General features: G+C 31.7%; 1 protein-coding gene across 1 annotated transcript in view; it reads left to right on the top strand.

The window, feature by feature from the left end:
• The first annotated feature begins 516 nt into the window (after positions 1-516).
• Positions 517-18,978, top strand: part of LOC129223372 (syndetin-like) — a 52,526-nt gene continuing 34,064 nt past the window's right edge. Inside the window, exons 1-10 of the mRNA XM_054857952.1 lie at positions 517-652; positions 3,123-3,197; positions 5,002-5,115; positions 9,713-9,784; positions 9,945-10,069; positions 11,497-11,614; positions 11,753-11,788; positions 13,552-13,634; positions 14,509-14,650; positions 17,842-17,976. Coding sequence (XP_054713927.1) covers positions 608-652; positions 3,123-3,197; positions 5,002-5,115; positions 9,713-9,784; positions 9,945-10,069; positions 11,497-11,614; positions 11,753-11,788; positions 13,552-13,634; positions 14,509-14,650; positions 17,842-17,976 — 945 coding nt within the window. The 5' untranslated portion in view covers positions 517-607. The remainder of the gene's footprint in view (positions 653-3,122; positions 3,198-5,001; positions 5,116-9,712; positions 9,785-9,944; positions 10,070-11,496; positions 11,615-11,752; positions 11,789-13,551; positions 13,635-14,508; positions 14,651-17,841; positions 17,977-18,978) is intronic.

Raw genomic sequence — 18,978 nt, 5'->3', positions numbered from 1 at the left:
GAATTTTTCCTAAAAGAATTTAAACATTTTCATTAAAATTTCAGATGTGTCAAGGGAAGATCAACACTACTTAACGCGAGATGAGTTGTTGCCCTAGAATCCAAAACTAAAACAAATAATCTAAAAGCAGAAGACAAAAAAAGAAGTAACTTTAGAAAATGTAAATATTTAATTATTCAGGAATATTTATAAATTTCTGTTCAATTTTAAAAATTATTCGCATCGTTTTCTATCATACATAGAAGTAGTCTATTTATTTATGTGTTTGTGATTGCTCTCGAATCCTCATTATTGACTTGTTGTTTGTTCGGAAAGTTTTTATATTATTTAAATTATCATTCATTTAAAAATTACGTGTTAATAAAAACTAACAAATAAAACATATCCGTAGATTTTTTGGTTAACTGTAAGTGCATAAGAGTTTTTGCGGATACAGTTAAATTATATTAACCGTTTCGTTTCATCATTTGTTTGTGTACGAAACTTAGAATGTTGTCGGAAAGTCGAAATGATGTGAAAACACCCTATTATGTATCGGCAAACAAGGAATCATGCTTCGTTTAGAACTTAATTTTTTTTCCATGCAAAACAAGTTTTATTAAGAATCATGGAATTAACGAAAAAAATCAAATCTCTTGTAAACATAAGACAAGTGGGTACCACAATACTCTTGTCTTTATCATTTCTTTGAAATTTTATGGAATTACTTGAGAATAATTTAATTGTTTTGGATGCATATTGATAGATTAAATATTAAAAACTTTTCTCTTTTGATTCGAAGTGTATGTTGTGCTAGAACTTTATTGTATAACACGCAATTTAATATCTAAAGAATCATTTGCTCCTTACTTCCCCGATTAGAACCGCCTGTTGATGGCGTCACATTTGTGTTTCTGTGTCAATCAACATCAAATGTGGGGATCCTCTTGTTTTTCCTAATATAGAGATTCTCTTTTTGCTGCTAATTCCATTTTTTTTTCATTCATTTTTCGAAACACTCAAAGAATTACAAAGGAAGATCAATGGCTTTAATGTCGAGTTTTTTTGTCACAATGAATTCTAACAAATCATTTAGGCCATGGGTTCCCAAACTGGTGCCACATCCAACACCTCCTAAATACTAAATGCCTATTGCCTCCTAAATACAAAATGGCTATCGCATTTACTTCTAAAAATAATCCTCCTCCGGTACTCTAACAACGCTACCTGGTGGCAGGACAAGGATGGCGTTGCTATGACAATGGATCCAAATAATTGAACTCAAACTGTTAATTGGTCAATTACAAAATTTAAATTTAGAAGTTAACCAATTATGTTCTCCGCTATTAATTTCTAATACTTTCTACCTTCGATAGATGGCATCGCGAGAGTACCAAAATTGTTCTTACTGGGAACTTTACTTTTGCTTGAGCTAAAAGCGATAGGCTAGTATTTAGGAGGCATTGATCACAATACCCCCATAGTGTATTTGAAACTGTTAGCAGTACCCGCACGACGTTGCTCGTGCTAAGAATTTGAAGGAAGTCCATTGACTAAAAATATTCAGCCACCTCCCCCCTTCTTATGTGAAATGATAATTTTTTTTCAACTGAAATGCATGCACAATTTTTTAAAAAAAAAACCTATTAAAGTCTCTTTGGAATTTAAAACTATTCGCCAAAACACATAAAAGGATAGTCGCCTGCGCAACCAGCTGGTTCGCTTTTCTATGCAAACAGCTCCAAAGGAAGACGGGGGAGGGAGGAGGTGAACTCTCAGTACCCGTTTTGTCAGAAAATAACAAAAAGTTCATCCACGTTTGTGGTAATTCTTCTTTTTTCAAAGTCAGAAGGGAGGGGGGGGGTCATTGATCACCCGTTGGAGTTCTGTAAATACGGGCCTATCTATCTCTTACTGACCAATTTCCTATATCAACCTCCATTTATCTATCGATCTATCTATATGTATCTACTTCTAATGGTAATTAACAATATTTTTCTATGTATATAAAAAAAAAAGATTATGTTAAAAACTGGGCCATTTATTTATTTAATTGAAATAGCACAAAAAAAAACCTTATTCCCGTAGTGTGAAAAAGATTTAAAAAAAAAAAAAATCACTGCTTTTAATGAATCAAATGCACACAAATATGTAACTTTAAATAACAGCAGTAAAACATAAGAAGGGGGGGGGGGAGAAGAAATGAATAAAATTCCTAACTGGAAATAAAAAAGAAGCAAAAGCAAGTGGTGCAGTTGGATCACGGGGCCATGACGTCATTTCCATGATGTGATGACCATCCTAAATTAAAGATTAACAAAATTTCGGCTATGCTCAGAAGTCGTGCCGTGCTCTGTATTAAAAGAATTGTAAAAAAAATAACTATTGCATGGTTTTGAAAAAAAAAAAAAATCTGAAGGTGATATGGCTTAACTATTACATATTTAAATTTCAAAATAGAGGCCTTTATACTTTTTGGAGGATGAGTTTAAAAAAAAATAATCCCAGGAAAAAATGCAAAATAAAGGTTTTTTTTCTAAAATTCATCAAAAATACAAAAATTACTCTATCTGCTAAAACTTTTTTTTCAGCAATCTTAAAAATAAATTTCCAACATTTTAGTACAAAAGCTATTTCTCTGGTGCAATTGTTTCGGGGTCTGTGGGGTAAAAATTACTTAAAACTGTTAAAAATGACATAAAACATTGATTAACTTTTTTTCTAATTAAAATACCAATGTAAATTATGTAGCCTATAGCCTTCCTCAATAAATGGACTATTCAACACAAAAAGAATTTTTCAGTTTGAACCAGTAGTTCCTGAGATTAGCACGTTCGAACAAACAAACTCTTCAGCTTGATATTATCAATTGGTACAATATCACCTTTTTAGGTTCTTGTTCCGTTAAAAACAATATAATCTTATTTAAGTAACACATATTTAGAATACAATAAAAAATAAACAAATAAGTACTAAATAGATTCTAATTGATAAAAATATTTTGAAATGTGAATTTTTTGGAAACTGCTTGAGCTCTCTACATATTTAGAAGTTGGTGTTTTAGATGTTTTTGATTATGGGTTAATAAATTTATACAAATATTGTTTTAAATATTCTGAAGCTGATTTATTTTCATTTTACAGCCTAGTCGAGCCTCCATTGATGTACCAGAAAGTGAAAGTTTTGATGCACAGGAACAAATAATTAGCAGAGATCAGGTAAATGAAACTTCTTATAAATTTTAATTTTAGTTTAAACCTTTTCAGCAGTAAGTTACTACCCCTATGCCTGGGCTAATGGGAGAACTACGTGCAATGTACCAACTACCAGGTTATCCCATCCAGAGACTGCGATTTTGTCCTTGTTTAGACTCATCAGTCTGGAATAGGGAATAGCCGAGATGGAGGTAGATGTCATCTCATTGGAGCTGAGAGCGCCAATAAACTGATAGCTAAAGTAATGTTATCTCACCAGCGAGAGTCTGCAGATATGGAGCAATTGTACTCGAAAATGGAAGGCCAGAGCCCGATCATTCTTATATTGGACATGCGGCACATTTCTATTTCAGCCCCCCCCCCCCCACGCGGAGGGTCCCAAAATATTTGAAGACACTGGCACACAAAATTCATTCTGTGCCCCTCCCCCACTCTATTCCCCCTTATGCTATTAAAGAAGCAATAAAATATTTCGATATTTGCTTATTAACACAGCTGTGCTAAATTTGGTGGTACCTCATATCACAATATAGTATAAAGGTACATTTAAAAAGTAGTAGAGATAATATATTATAATTATATAGGATGTGGTTAAAATTTACCCGTAACCGTAAACATAAAAATTATCTTGGATACAACTTTTAATAGTAAATACAGACTAAACTGGGAGTGGGTTTTGCAAAAGATATCAAATTTTTAAGGAGAAATTTTATCCACAAATAAGAGATTTTTTGCTTGTCTTGGCATTTGCAAAAAATATCAATGATATCATTGTACTCTAGATTCTGAGTGAAATTATCATTTATTTTTAATTACTATAATAAATTAAGGGGATTTTGGGCCCCTTGAAATCGAAGAGGAGGGACCTATGCCCCACGTGCCCCTGCGGTAATCAGGCTTTATGGAAGACAATGCTAGGGTATTAAGCAGTAAGTTACCACTGTAAGCTAGAGCTACCAACCGCCCGGTTATGCTATCCAGAGACTGGAGTCCTGGTCTAAGAAATTATTTGAGATTGCAGACTATTTTGCATTTTATTTGATCTACATACTGATTAATCTTAACAAATTTTTTTTCATTCACTAAACTATTTTTTATTGTTTTATAGTTTCATTTATTGTTACAATAAACTCCCAGTTATTGTTGGTTGGTTTATCCACGACCTTTCAGACTCAAAAAATAATAATGAAATATTGTTGATGATTAACTGAAATTAGATAAATGCGCACATTTTAACTTAAAAAGTGCAAATTCTATTTTTAGACATTCCTATTTTTTTTTTACTCCCTTCCAATGACATCAAACCTTCCATGGTCACCAAAACATGAGAAGTTGAAACCTGATTATTAAATAGACACTACTTACTGCTTTAGATCTACATACACTAAACTGGTTTTTAGATCTACGTTACTTACACACTTAGAGGAGAGACCACACCATCAGTCTTACGCAAACAAATTCTCTACCTTTCCCATATACATTTTTGGTGTAACCTAGCTTGATCTGTTTCCGTTAATATAACATTTGCTATGTATGTGATTCATTTGCAATAATGAGCAATCCGTTTTTAGCTTTTACGTACACTGTTATCATCTCAGCTATAGTTTAAATGTATGCGAGTGTTATTCATCTTCTTAAGCTATTGCATGCGCTCGGATCGTTAATACCTATTTTACATGTTATCCATGAATTTGTTTCTGTGTGGCACCCTATTACGCCGACAATCGAGAGTTTACTGTACTTAGAACTGCATTTCAGCTTTTAGAATGACATATTTTGTTAATTGATGTCATGCATTAATTTTTAGGAGCCTCCTTTAAAGGCCTTAAACAACCCCCAAGTGGAAGAAGAAATTTTGAACTCCATTGAAGATGTTTTCTTCTCAGATGAGTCATTTGATTCAAGTGAATACAAACTCAAAGTAATTTGTTCTTGTTTGTTTATTTGTTTTGCTGCTTACAGTGTGCTATGCTGCAACTTGATATTTGTGTTGCTTAATAGCATTTTTTACTTCTTAATCAGTATATTGTTTACTTCAGTAGCCGAGGAAAAGATATAAAATTCAAAGGGTAAAATTTATTGTTATGCAAAATTTTTTGTTATTATTTTAAGTTATGTATGTATTTATTTTCAAAACATCAGATAGTAGAAAAGTTAGAACAAACAACGTAAGTAGAAGCACAAATTTGTAAATTACAGCAGACACGTGTTTCGGCGTTACAGGGAACGCCTTTTTCAATGCAAAAAATATTGAGCTTATGGATGAAAAGACATCCGACAAAAGCCAAGAGCAGATAAGCATGCAGCTTAAAAGATAAAAACAGCGGATTAGCCAAACACCAATGACAAAGTTATAAACCGATCAGGAACCAATAGGAATGCAAGCAAAGGCCAGGAGCTTTCTCTTAGGTACGAACCCAGAAAGAAAGAATTCAATTGGACAAGGATTAAGCCGAAGCTTAAACAAAAAGAAAAGAAATTGTCATTTATTTACTATTAAAAATTCTGTTGAGTTTGTTAAAAAAATTCATAGTTTCGTTCCAAATAATTCTTTTATGGCTTCTTTTGATGTTAACTCTTTATTTGCGAACGTTCCCGTCGAGGGTTCATTGTTATGGCCTTCGTAGAAGACTTTCTGAATTTCATTTCACCAATACGGAAATTGAGGATTTAATTTTCCTTACCCGTACTTGTCTTAAGCAATGTTCTTTTGTTTTTAATGGGAATTTTTATATTATGTTAGATGGTCTGGCTATGGGTAACCCACTTAGCCCCATTCTTAGTGATATTTACATGCATTATTTTGAGGTTAAGCTGTTTCAAAAACTGCAGTTCCAATTTTATGTTCGGTATGTTGATGATTGTTTTGTTCTGATGAACCAGAATCAGTTTGAGAGTGATGAGGTTTTATCTATTTTAAACTCCATTGATCCTCATATTCAGTTTTCTTGTGAGAAAGAACGGAATAATTGCATTTCATTTCTTGATGTACTTGTTTCTCGTACTGAAATTGGTTTTGAAACTACTGTTTATCGCAAACCTTTTGCTGTCTCTTTACCTCCTCATAGACTATCGTCTCATCCTCCAAATCAAAAATATTCTGCTTTCAATTCTTTTGTTTATCGCGCAATTAATATTTGTTCTTCGTCGGAACTTCTTAAAGTGGAACTTAATTATCTTAAAGCTGTGGCAATTGATAGAGACTATCCGCCAACTTTGATTGATTCCATTTATAAAAAACTTTCAAATAAATCCCAAACTAATGTTCTTAACCGAACCTTCATCAGAAAGAATTTGGTTGTTTTGCCATTCTTTCCATCTGTAAGCTATCAGGTTGCTAAGATTCTAAAACATTTCCAATTCCAGGTGGTGTTCTCTCCTATTAATAAACTTTCATTCTCTTCTCTTAAAGATCCTATTCACCCTCTTAATTGTTGTGGAATTTATAGAATTAATTGTAGTTGTAAACTTGCCTATATTGGACAGACTCGGCGTGCTTTAAAAATTCGCTTGAAAGAGCATCAAAATTATGTGAAAAAACAACAATTAAATAAGTCTAGTATTGCTCAACATTGTTGGGATTCGAATCACTCTTTTGATTTTAACTCTTATCAGATTATCCAAAAATGCCCCAATTCATCAGATCTTGACTTTTGGGAATCCTTTCATATTTTGAGGAACAGTTCTAAATTAGTTAACGATCTTAGTTCAGTTCCATATTTTTCTAACATTTGGCTCCCATATCTTTAATACTCCCCTTTTTTCCCACTCATTTTTATCTATCTTCCTTTGTTTATTTTTACCTTTTTGTCTTGATTGACACCCCCCCCCCATTTTCTTCTATTTATCTTTATTTTTCCTTTTTTCGAATATTTTTTGTTTCTGTTTATTTTATTTCATGGTTTTCCATTCTGCTTTTCCTTTCTTGCGGTTCACGGTTACTGACAATTTCTTTTCTTTTTGTTTAAGCTTTGGCTTAATCCTTGTCCAATTGAATTCTTTCTTTCTGGGTTCGTACCTAAGAGAAAGCTCCTGGCCTTTGCTTGCATTCCTATTGGTTCCTGATCGGTTTATAACTTTGTCATTGGTGTTTGGCTAATCCGCTGTTTTTATCTTTTAAGCTGCATGCTTATCTGCTCTTGGCTTTTGTCGGATGTCTTTTCATCCATAAGCTCAATATTTTTTGCATTGAAAAAGGCGTTCCCTGTAACGCCGAAACACGTGTCTGCTGTAATTTACAAATTTGTGCTTCTACTTACGTTGTTTGTTCTGACTTTTCTATTCAGCACAAAGGTATTTATTTATCTTAGTAGAAAAGTTGTTTAAAACATTTAATGTTTTGTTTGAGCAACTTAAAAAGCAGAAAAGTTGGATGAAAGTTTATTTATACAACTTAACTCATTTTTACTTCCTTTTGCAAAAAAGGAAGTATTGTATTCGCAAAAAAAATTTCACTCAAAATTTGACCTTTATTTTCATTTTGCTCTCCCCCGAATTAATGTTGTGTTTTTTTTTTCAACCCCACCACTCGCGGATAAGTGCCTAAGAACGTATAAACATTCGAAATATCCATTTTGACATTCCCCGAGTTAATTACAACGACTTCTCTCGTGACGTCCGTATGTACGTATGTATGTATGTGCATATGTATGTCGCATAACTCAAGAACGGTAGGTCCTAGAAAGTTGAAATTTGGTACTTAGACTCCTAGTGGGGTCTAGTTGTGCATCTCCCCTTATGGTTGCTTACGGGTGTTTTTAAGGGGGTCTTTTGCCCCTTTTAGGGGGGGGAATCATTGTTAATTTGGATGTATACTCAAGTGGTGTTATAATTTGGCGGACACTTGGCAATATATCGCCAGTCTTTTGGTCGCCAATTTTGATTTTTTTTTTATTAATCTGGTTTCAATTTGGCCACTGGTGGTGATGTTTAGATAGGAAACTGTTGAATCATATTAAAATTGCCAATAATGGGAAAATGACATTAAAATTGGAGTAAAAGGAAGTCATGTGATGAACACATCAGCTCGTTAAAATAAACTTGTAGAGATCATTGCTCGAAAACACCCCAATAGGAGGTTACTGCGACCTCCCCAAAAAATCCTTATTTGGAGGCATCAATGTTTTTCAAATGATTCCTTATATCTATTTCATTCGATGCAAGTATGTGTGCATACCTGCGTTTTTCATTCGTTTATGTTCGAGTTTCATATGGTGATTTGGAAACTCCTCTCTAAAATTTATACTTGGAGCTGATCACAGGTACAATATACTCTTCGATTTAACGATACCCTATTTAACGATTTCCTCAATTTAATGATATATTTCAAAAGTTCGGATTTGACTGTATTAAGTGTCTGCTCCTCGATTTAACGATATCCTTGATTTCACAATAACTTTTTCTAGTCCCTTTACAATCGTTAAATCAAGGTTATACTGTAGTTGAAATAAGGTCAAACCTTGGTATCTTTAACCTCATTATCTCAAAACCCGTGATTTCTCCATTAAAAAAAATTCCCCCTCCATTTTCCATAAAAACTCCTTTGTTTTTTCCATAGTTATCTCAAAACTTATTCTTCGACACCCTTGATATGTCAAATTTTTTGCACAGAAGCATGTTTTAATTGTCATTTTTCCTTGGCAAATTTTTTTTGTAAAACCAGTTCCAGAGACAATTGCTTGAAGTTTTTCATTCCTTTTCCTAGAAATTTTGAGAAGAGAGGATTGATGGGAGATAATAGGGGAGTGGGTAGGAGTGGGTTGCTGTAGTCCTTTTTATCTCAGTGTTTAGTCCCCAGAGTTTTGATTCTTTGTGCATTTTTTTGGAACATGTTGTCCATTTTGAAGAAGGGGTGGGTGTTTCTTCTGGTTTCTAGCAAAAACAAAAATTGCGTTCCTCATCAAAGTTTTCAGATAAAAACGAAATTGAAATTGCTGATCATTTTCGAAATTTATTCTTGTACACTTTGTACAATTATAAAAACCATCAGGCTAGTGAGATAAACTATGATTCATAGAAATTGTTGAAAAATGAAAATTAGTAAGTCTATTTAGTCAGAAACAGTTCACAATCCAGCTAAACAATATCTAGGAGCCAGTTAAAAATGGGATACTAGATATTGTTACTTCGGAACAAAGATGTAAATAAATTTCAAATCTAGTAAAATGTTGAAAAACTTGTTAATAATAATTTCAAGTGGTTCCATAGTACATATATAAAAGTGTATTGCGTATGTGTTTAATTATGAGAGTTACTAGTGTAATTTTTTTAAAACCTTGATAACTCGATATCTCAATTTTTTTCTTGTCCCGAGAGATTTGAGTTATTGAAGTTGTACTGTATTACAAAAACACTCTACTTTTAACTTTATTATTCATATTTAAATAACAAATGAATGTACAGAGAGTAATATCAAAGTTGGGTCCCCCTGATCATGTAAGGGTCTACAACAACAATTAATTGATTTGTTTTCAAAGTTTGATGCATACAAATTGATTTTTTTTCTTTTTCATCAATAGAAATTTTCAGAATCACCAGATATCAGTGAAATTCAAACAGACAGAGTTCAAATGGTATCTCAGTTACACGTGGTAAGTATGAGGTTCACTTTTTAATAATTTAATTTTTGGTGATATTCAAAATTTGGCCTTGCCAAATGTCATATTAGGTAGTATTTGTTTTGGCATCTGAGCTTAATATATGAATGTTTATTAAAGTTATTTGTAATATTTAACAAAAACATTTTTCAAGGTTTCAAAGAAGTTATCTGATCTCATTCTACAAAACCAGTCTGCTTTAGCGGAAGAACTGCAACGTGTGACGGAAATGCAGAAGACTTTAGAAGAAGCATATAACACATGTGTGATGAGTAGAAGGTTTGTTATTTTACACATATTTTATGAATTTAAATGTATGTATACTGCATTTACAGGATGGTTCAAAAAGAATGGTGGGTTTTCAAGCAAGTGTATTTCTTAAGAGTAAAAATGGTGCAACAAATTTTTTTTTTATATATTTGAATCACTCTAAAAAAAATTCTATGTGCCCTCCTCCTGAATGCTGAACAATACCACACCTGTACGCAAACTAAGCATGTTGTAGCGTGTCCACGGTCACAGAAGTAATTGCTGCAGTGATCCTACTCTTTAGTTCATCGATATTGGCAGGTAAGGGTGGTATAAAACACAGTATCCTTTACCATGCCTCACCAGATAAAATACATGGTTTTAGGTCTGATGGCCATGTGGGGCCAATGAGTGCCAGATATGTAATTTTTCCAAGTGGGGGCAAATCTTAAAACTGCTGCATTTACCCATCTTTTATCAAGTTTTCATATTGATTTTCAAAAAAAAAAAAAAAAAAAGAGAAGAAGAAAGAAAGAAAAAAAAAAACATGCACACAGAAATAAAGTTAATTATTTAATACCCCTCAGAAATTGTCTGGTGCCAGCTCTGAAGGCTTGCTCTTCCCTTAGATCTGGCCCTGGGGTCTCAATCATCAAGTGCTAAATCATTCCTCTCTTGATCATACTGTGGACTGACTAAATGCTAAATAACAAGTAGAGGGGGATCTATTGGGGTTTAAAATATTTTAATGCAGTTTAATTTTATCTTTGTTTTAGATATTTATGTGAGTTTTGAAAATATTAGTGATATACTTAATTTTGAATTTCAATCAGTAAAATGACTGATATCATTCAAAGTATACCTAAACTTGACTACATTATTGAAATTCTAGTAAAATTCTTCATTTTCATTGCACCTATAAAAAACAAATATTGTGATATTTATAAGACATATATATATATATATATATATATATATATATATATATATATATATATATATATATATATATATATATTATATATATATATATATATAGAAAGATATAACAACATGCCTAAAAATGTGTCAACTCCTGATTTTATTTATTTATCTTTTTTTTTAGACAGAATGTTTGTATTTGTTATATTCTGTATAGAGCATTAAATTTTATGTGTTTATAGATTTGATTTTAAGTGTTAAATGTATTGAAATCAAAAACTCAGAAAAAATGAATTATTTATATCTATTTAAATCACTCACACTTTTAGTTCCTCTAAGGCATTGAAAATCAAACTGAATCACATCAATGATAGATGGATTTGAACAATGCAATGCTTGTAATTTTAGGCATAAAAAATCTAAATATTGTTTAAATTAAGCATGTGTTTAATTTTCTGATGGAAGTATTTTTGCTAATTGGTATTCTTGTTTTGTATTTTCTTTTTACATGTTTGCTTTTTGCAATCTATTTTCAGTTTACTTGCAAAGACAAAACAAAACTTTACAACTGCTAGTCTTGGGATATTGGCAAGCTATCGCAAAAGAGAGCAGTTAAAATGTCTGCTTCGATCGTTATACATGATAAAAACACTGGTAAGTTTTATTCTATGGTTTCAAGTAGTTTAATTTGAAAATATCGTCTCCCCCCCCCCCCTTTTTTTTGCCTTACTTGACCAATTTATCTAAGTTTTCATTTTTACCATTTATTTTATTGATTGATTTTATTTTCAGCAAGAAACAGATGTCAGATTAAGAGAGCTCTTAGAAGTAAGCTTTTAATTTATCCTTAAAAACTTTTGAAAGTACAAGCATGTAAAATATTATTTTTAAGATTTATTTAGTGTTTTCTGAACATTCAAGTGATCTAACTATGATGTGAAGTGATCTAACTAACCCAATTATTTTCTAGGAGAAGCATCAGTTTACAAAATGCCGATAAATGTATCATTTCAGTGACCTATTAAGATTGTAAATATCTTGTGTAGCAGTGTATTCAGTTCGAAAAGTAGTTACTGCTACTAATATTCCCCCCCCCCCCCCAGCTCTGCTTGTTGCGTATGTATCTGTATGCTTGTAGAGGAAGAATACACAAAGATAGACTTCTATGTCTTATCTTTGTGCTGCAGTTGAAACAGTTTCAACGAAGAGGAGTTTAAAATTTTTATTTCTAAAGTTCTGTTAGAAGAAGCAATGGTGAAGTTCTTAAAATTGAGCATTAGTAAAGCTCCATAACTTGTGATGGTAGGAATAGAAATCTTAGTTTTGATATTGTGGTTGTAATATGTTATGCTTTCAAGAGAACAATGACAAAATAAAAGTCTAAAAAATGCAGTTGCTAATTTTACCTATTTTCTAAAAGAGACTTGATGTATTAATTTTTTAAGAAAATGTGGTTCAGATTTTCATCTTCTGGGAGTGAAAAAGACAAAATTTAATTTCATAGGGCAGTATGTAATATTGTCTTGTCTTTCTTTCTGGGTATTTATCAAAAGCACAAATGTAATGCTTAGTTTGTAAACGATACTGGCAAATTGAGAACAGGCCCTGAAAAAAGGCATTAATGTCAATGGGGTGGTTTCCTTCAGTCAAAAGTACTACTTTTAGTCATTGAAATGGATAGAATGACCAAAAAAAAAACAAAAAAACATGGACCCAGAAAATACTTTTATTTTCCCAACAGTTTTTTTTAAATAAATTTTTAAAAATGTCCGATTTTTCAAACAAGGCGTAGTCTTGATGACATCACAAATGTTGCACTTTGTCGCATCTTTCTACTACGTTTTCACGTTATGACAATCAAGCAGGGAATTAAAATTGCTCTCCACGCTTACTACCAACCACATCATTGCCAATTTATGTGAGTAAAGATGCGAATTAAATATTTTGCACTGTGAATGGCAACACTGAATGGCATTTCATCATTTGTGATGTCATCGGCAGAAGCCGTATACAATGAAAGCGCTCCAATTTAAGTAATTTTTTAAAAATATTAAACGTTAAGAAATTTATCAAAAAATGGTCAGATCCTATGTTTTTAAGCATGCTCTTTCTGAAGAAAATACTTAAAATTTTGGAAACAACCCTATTAGTTCCTTTGAATGTTCTCAGTCAAAACATATTATCAGTAAGGTTACAGTAGTTATGCTTTACTATAGTGTATTCAGCAAGAAGGGGCAATGAAAGTAAACAAAGCAATGTGACACTTGGCGATACTGTTGTCCCCTTGGCACTAGGATGGTTGAAAGCAATGCCAATCAGATAAGGGTAATGTTCATGAACAAAATCACCAATCCAGTGTTTGATTCTTTGAAAAAGGCTTAATGTTATCGCCAAACAGCAGCCATTCTTGTTTTCTTTCATGATCACTTTTTCCTGAATGCACTACATCTGTGAATATGTTAGGATTATGAGTAGCAGTAAAGTTTATTTCTTCAACTTAAATGAATGTCATTAAAAGTTTGAAAATACTAATTTAACAAATTTAATGTTTTCATATCAAGTTTTATTTATTTATTTTTTGTAATTTTTAGGAAGAAGATTATCCTGGTGCAATCCAGTTGTGTCTTGAGTGCCAAAAAGCAGCCAGCACTTTTAAACATTTTTCATGCATCAGGTATTTTCATGCATAAGTACTTCAAAAGTGTGGTGGATTTGTATTCCGTCTTCTTTCGTTAAACTGCTCTTGAAACTCTCATTTTAATGAGAGATTTTGTGATATTTTTAAAGAAATTAGTTGAGAAAACTCTTGCCCTTTTTTTATTTGCAATTTATCCTTTTTAATTTCATAAATAATTTTTCCTTATCCTGTCAACCTTAGTAATGTCATACAGGGGTGCAAAAATTTTTTTTAACACCAACATTTCCCCCAATCTGTATGAAAATTTCCCCAAAATTTTGCAATATGCTATATGTTTCAGATAAAAATTCATTCCTATTACTATAGGTAGAGATAGTTTTTTGGGGGAAAAAAAAGCAATTGCATCTTTAAAACTAATAGAATGAACTAGTAGCCTTAGAACTCGGTATCTAAAAAATAAATTAAGTAAATGCATGTAAGTTTTAATTAAAGTATCATATCTACATTTATTTTAAATGTAAATTATTATTCAATAAATAGTTGATAAAAATATAAAGAGTGGTGATGCAAAAGAAAATGCATTCAAAAGACACTTGCAGAAAAAAATTGGATTTTTCGTTTTTTTAAAATCGAATCTGCAAAATTTTCCCCAGATGGTTCAAATTTCCCCCGATCCTAGATCGCCGGATCGGACATATTCTGCACCTGTGATGTCATATTTCTGATAACCAAGAAATCACAAAATCTCAGACAGGTGCTTCTAAATGTCTGAATGAATTTAGAGTACTAATGATGATCATGTCACCCATTATTTATTTTCACACACTATCAAAAAAATGATCAATTGAATGTTCCAAATGCTTTGATGTTCTGGCATTTTTTTAAATGATTTTTTCCTTTTCTTCTTCAGTGAATTAAGCTCCAAGTTACAAGATACTCTAGAGATGACAGAGGAACAGTTAGACGTTGCTTTGTCAAAAGTGTGCACAAATTTCGATCAAGTTCGTTATGAGAAACTTCAAGAAGCCTATGGTCTTCTTGGAAAGACTCAGGTACACTGTATTGTTACAAATTCTGTAAATAGTAGTTATTTTTGTGATTAATTTGTCGTAATCTAGCTAAATTTGGCGTTTATTAAATTATCTTTCATCTAAAATTATTGTAGTAACGTAACCTGTAAATAGTTTCTTGAAATGAGTATACAACCCCCTAACATCCGAATGAAGTATATGGTCCCGCCAATTCTGCACGCTACGATTTATGAATGAATAAAAGGAAGATATGAGAAATTTGTATGACCGTGTATGATTTTCTGGAATAGTTGAGAAGCTCTCTTTCGATGTCTATAAATAGCCATGCCGAGTCAGTCTCGAGTGAGTTTTTGCTTGTGAATTGTGTCAGCAAGCATGTGTATTAGCTCTGTTTTGTGAAGCCTTTTGAGCTGTATTTTTGCGTATTTGGATGTAAATATGTGTGTAACCGTTAAGTTTACGGTGTTAATGGATATTTGCTTAATTGCTGATGATTGATTTAGCAGTTGTAGCTACGCTTCCTGTACATACTGTAAATAAATCTTCTGTGTTTTCTCAAGAACTGTGTCATCATTTCAAGAAAGTTTGAAGTTGTATCACGAACTCTTAACAGTATGTTTTATATATTCGCATCAGTAACAGCAATAATTGCTAAGTCATGGCAATGTAGTAGTTGAAGATTTAATCTGTTTGCAAGTACAAAATATTTTCCACTCACCTTTATGGGTCATTATACAAAAAATGTAGGTTTTTGAAGTTGGAATTCATGAAAAAAAAAAAAAACCTTCACATTTTTTAAAAGTTAATTTATATTGTTCCTTTTAGGCACTTTTTTGCTCTTACATAATTAGTCACATTCTTTAATGATTATTTTGTAACTTTCTTTTGTAGTTAAAATTTTGGATGTGAACGGAGGGTAACGGATAGTAAATATATATTTTAAATGTTATTTTTATACTTTTCATTTAAATAAACATTGCATCTTGTATGCGGAACACGATTTGAACTGATTAAAATGTACACATCTTTCTTAAAATGGATTTTTAAAGAAAGTTGTATGCTCCATTTCTGATTGTAAATCCTCCATTACATCTATACTGTAACAGAGGATACAGAAATGGAGGATACAAATACTTATGTTTTGCTATGCACATTGTGTTGATTTAGGGTTAACGCAACATGTTATTTAAAATTTACTTTAAAAAAGTGATTCAATTTTAACTATTTTTTTTTTTTTTTGTACACAAACAATTCTTTCCTTTTTAACTCAAGAACAGAGGATACCCAAAGTTAAGGACCTATTTGACTTCAAAGAGAATAATGCTGAAATTCTTTCACACTAAGTTCTTTAGCTTCACTATGACGACCCAGAGTTGAAAAGGGCTAATTTGTGGTTATAAACCTCTGTAATGAGCTGCCAGTACTGCTGTCTATAGGAAATTCTATTACTAAATTGAATCCTGAATGGAGGATACAAGAAATACTGTGACAGTGATTCAAAAGATGCTATATATATTTTTTATTTTGTAACATAATTCTTTTAACCTATTAAAAAAACATCAAATGATTCAAATTTCACTATTGAATCTGTTATATTTTTTTGTATTGAGCAAATAAATGAAAAAGTAGATGGGAAGAAATGTGTTGGGACATGTAACGGAGGCATACAAGTATCCCTCCGTTCAGTGAAGAAAACATTTAAAAAAATTTATAACATTATTAATTTGTATTGATCATTTTCAAAATTTGTAATACTTTTCTAAATCTCACAAAAAAGTGTTTAAAAATAAATATTTTTGAAAGTGACCACCCTGGACCTAAAAAAGTGTGTTTTTTGTAGAATGACCTTTTTGTGAGGCTGATAGCATATTACAAGATTAATTGTGTCAAGCCCATTTTTGTGTCAAAAGTCAACATTTTATTGCAATTGGGTTCAATCACTTGTCCATACCAAGGACGGATCCAGAATTTTTTCAAGGGAGGGGCGGTTGATTTTTTATTACTTACCCTTTACTTTTACTATGTATACTGAGTTTAAAATATTGATCACAAAAGTTTTGGACTTTAATTAAGAAGCAGTTCCGAAATGGGGTCATAAACCAAAATCTTCCTTCTCCCATCATTAACAATGAAACTCGTCTAAATTTGCGTTTTTTGAACTTCATTTTCGAAAAATTACCGGTGGAGAGTCTCTCAAGGGAGGGTCGATCAAGCCCATCCCCCCTCCCTTGTATCCGTCCCTGGTCCGTACATAAAGCTTTGGATGAGTGTTGACCGATTTAGACCTTTTTTAAAAAAATTTTAAATTGTATATTTAAGGGGGAGCATGGACATGAAAAGTGGTGGAATGGTTTAAAATAATGAATTGGCATAATATTATTAATTTACAATTTGTCTCCTCTGAAGGGAGATTCTTCCTCCTGGATCCCTCAGTTGTGCAATTTTTTTCTATTATATCTGAATATGCAATTGTAGCTTTATGTTTTAGACCTTGATATAGGCCTCAAAATAATTTGAACTAATTTTCTGAAAACCTCAACACCTCAATATTTTATAAGGCTTTAGATCACAATTTTTGTTTCTCACATAAAAAATATAAATATATTTTAAATGGACTTGATAACTTTTACAAATGTTAAAAAGATTAAATTATATTTGAGAAATGTGGTTACTCATGTGTCATAACAATAATGCCTGCAATATTGAATAATTAGCCTAATATGATAAAAGCTTAATAGAAATGAAACTAATTGCAGTTTTTATATTTGTTAAAAAATTTAATTTTAACTTTTATTTTGAAAATATACCTAATGATATGTTAAGATATCTTCTTGAATTTTTAGACATTTTACAGGGGACCTTATAAGGAACATTTTCGTGATGCTTTTACACTGTCTTTATGTCTTAGAAAATAAGGATTTAAGTGCTGCACTTATTGCTCAAAATATTTAGATGCAGCATTTGAAAGATAAAAATGAATAAATTTGGCATTGAAAATATTATAAATGAAATTAAACTTATACAAATGTTTTATTACAAGAAAAATTGCAAATGGATGTTCAAGAATTCTAAATTGTGTTTTCGTTGTGGCTTTATACAAAAAGGGAGTGACAATAAATAATACTTTGTCTTTCCTTCTCCTTTTTTTAGTAATTTTTACATGCATCCCATAATTAATCACCACTAAAAATCAAATTTTTTCACCCCACCAGACTGCTCTGGATCAACTCTTGATGCACTTTGCCAGTGCCATACACAATACTGCTTTCAGGATAGTGTTGGATTTTGTAGAGAAATCTGGGAATGAGAAAAGTTTTCCAAAACGACAGTACTTTGATTTGTGCAAGGTAAGTTGTAATCTGTTTGATAAAAAATGCTAGCAGAGGTAAACAAAGCAATATAATGCCTGGCAATGCTGTTTTGAAAATCAAGCAGCACTGCTTTGAACGGCACTTCTTGTTGAAAAAATATTTTTCTGGTACTAGCCCTGGTAGGTGCTGCTGTATAGCATGATTCAAAAAAAAAAAAAAATCAATGAAAACCTACCTAGGATGTTATCTTTAAATGCGTTTTGCTCAAAACTTGAAAATATGTACTTACATCCCTTTGCTTCTCACTGCCTCATATGTGTAGCAGCTTTCTGTGGTTGAAATGCAAAAAAAAAAAAAAATTTCCTCCTTCTCACACTCACAAAAAAAGTAACCTATTGTTTGTGGCGAATGTTGCGCATAAAACAGCAGCTCTTTATTTACTTCTGCTATATCTTTCCATGACACAAACTGTAGTCTTATGTTTTTTCATACTTATCACGTGATTTTTATGAAAATATATTAATCTCTCGTAAAGTAGAAGAAATCTGTAGTAAGCAAAAAAGTGTACTTGAATGCACAAATAAGCAATACATTTGGTTTTTCTACAATAGTTTTCTAATTTATTATTTCTGATAAAAGCTGAAAATTTTTACTTCTAACTGCCGTAGCCCCCCCCCCCCTCGCCCCTCCTCCACTATGAAATGTGTCTAACTCTCGATAATACAAAGCCATATAACTCTAATATTCCTTTATCTCAAAGTTTTCATTGGATCCCAAACTCTTAAGAAGGTTAATAAAAAAAGAAAAAAATAATAAATAAATAAAGAATCAAGTTTTTTAAACTTGAAGTTTTTTGCTGGTTTTCCATTCTTTGTGTTTACTTTCTTTGTGCAAAATATTTTTTTAAAACTAATTTAATTTATAAAAACAAACTCTTCAAAATTTTGTAAAAATTTTAGTTTTATTTGTATTAATTTATAGTTTTCCTGATAATTGTGCTCTTAAAGTACCACAAATCAAAAGTAAAGAAGTCTTTTT

This window comes from Uloborus diversus, chromosome 5, assembly GCF_026930045.1.
Source record: "Uloborus diversus isolate 005 chromosome 5, Udiv.v.3.1, whole genome shotgun sequence".
In the NCBI taxonomy this organism is placed as follows: Eukaryota; Metazoa; Arthropoda; class Arachnida; order Araneae; family Uloboridae; genus Uloborus; species Uloborus diversus.
This window is presented reverse-complemented; position numbering and strand designations above follow the sequence as displayed.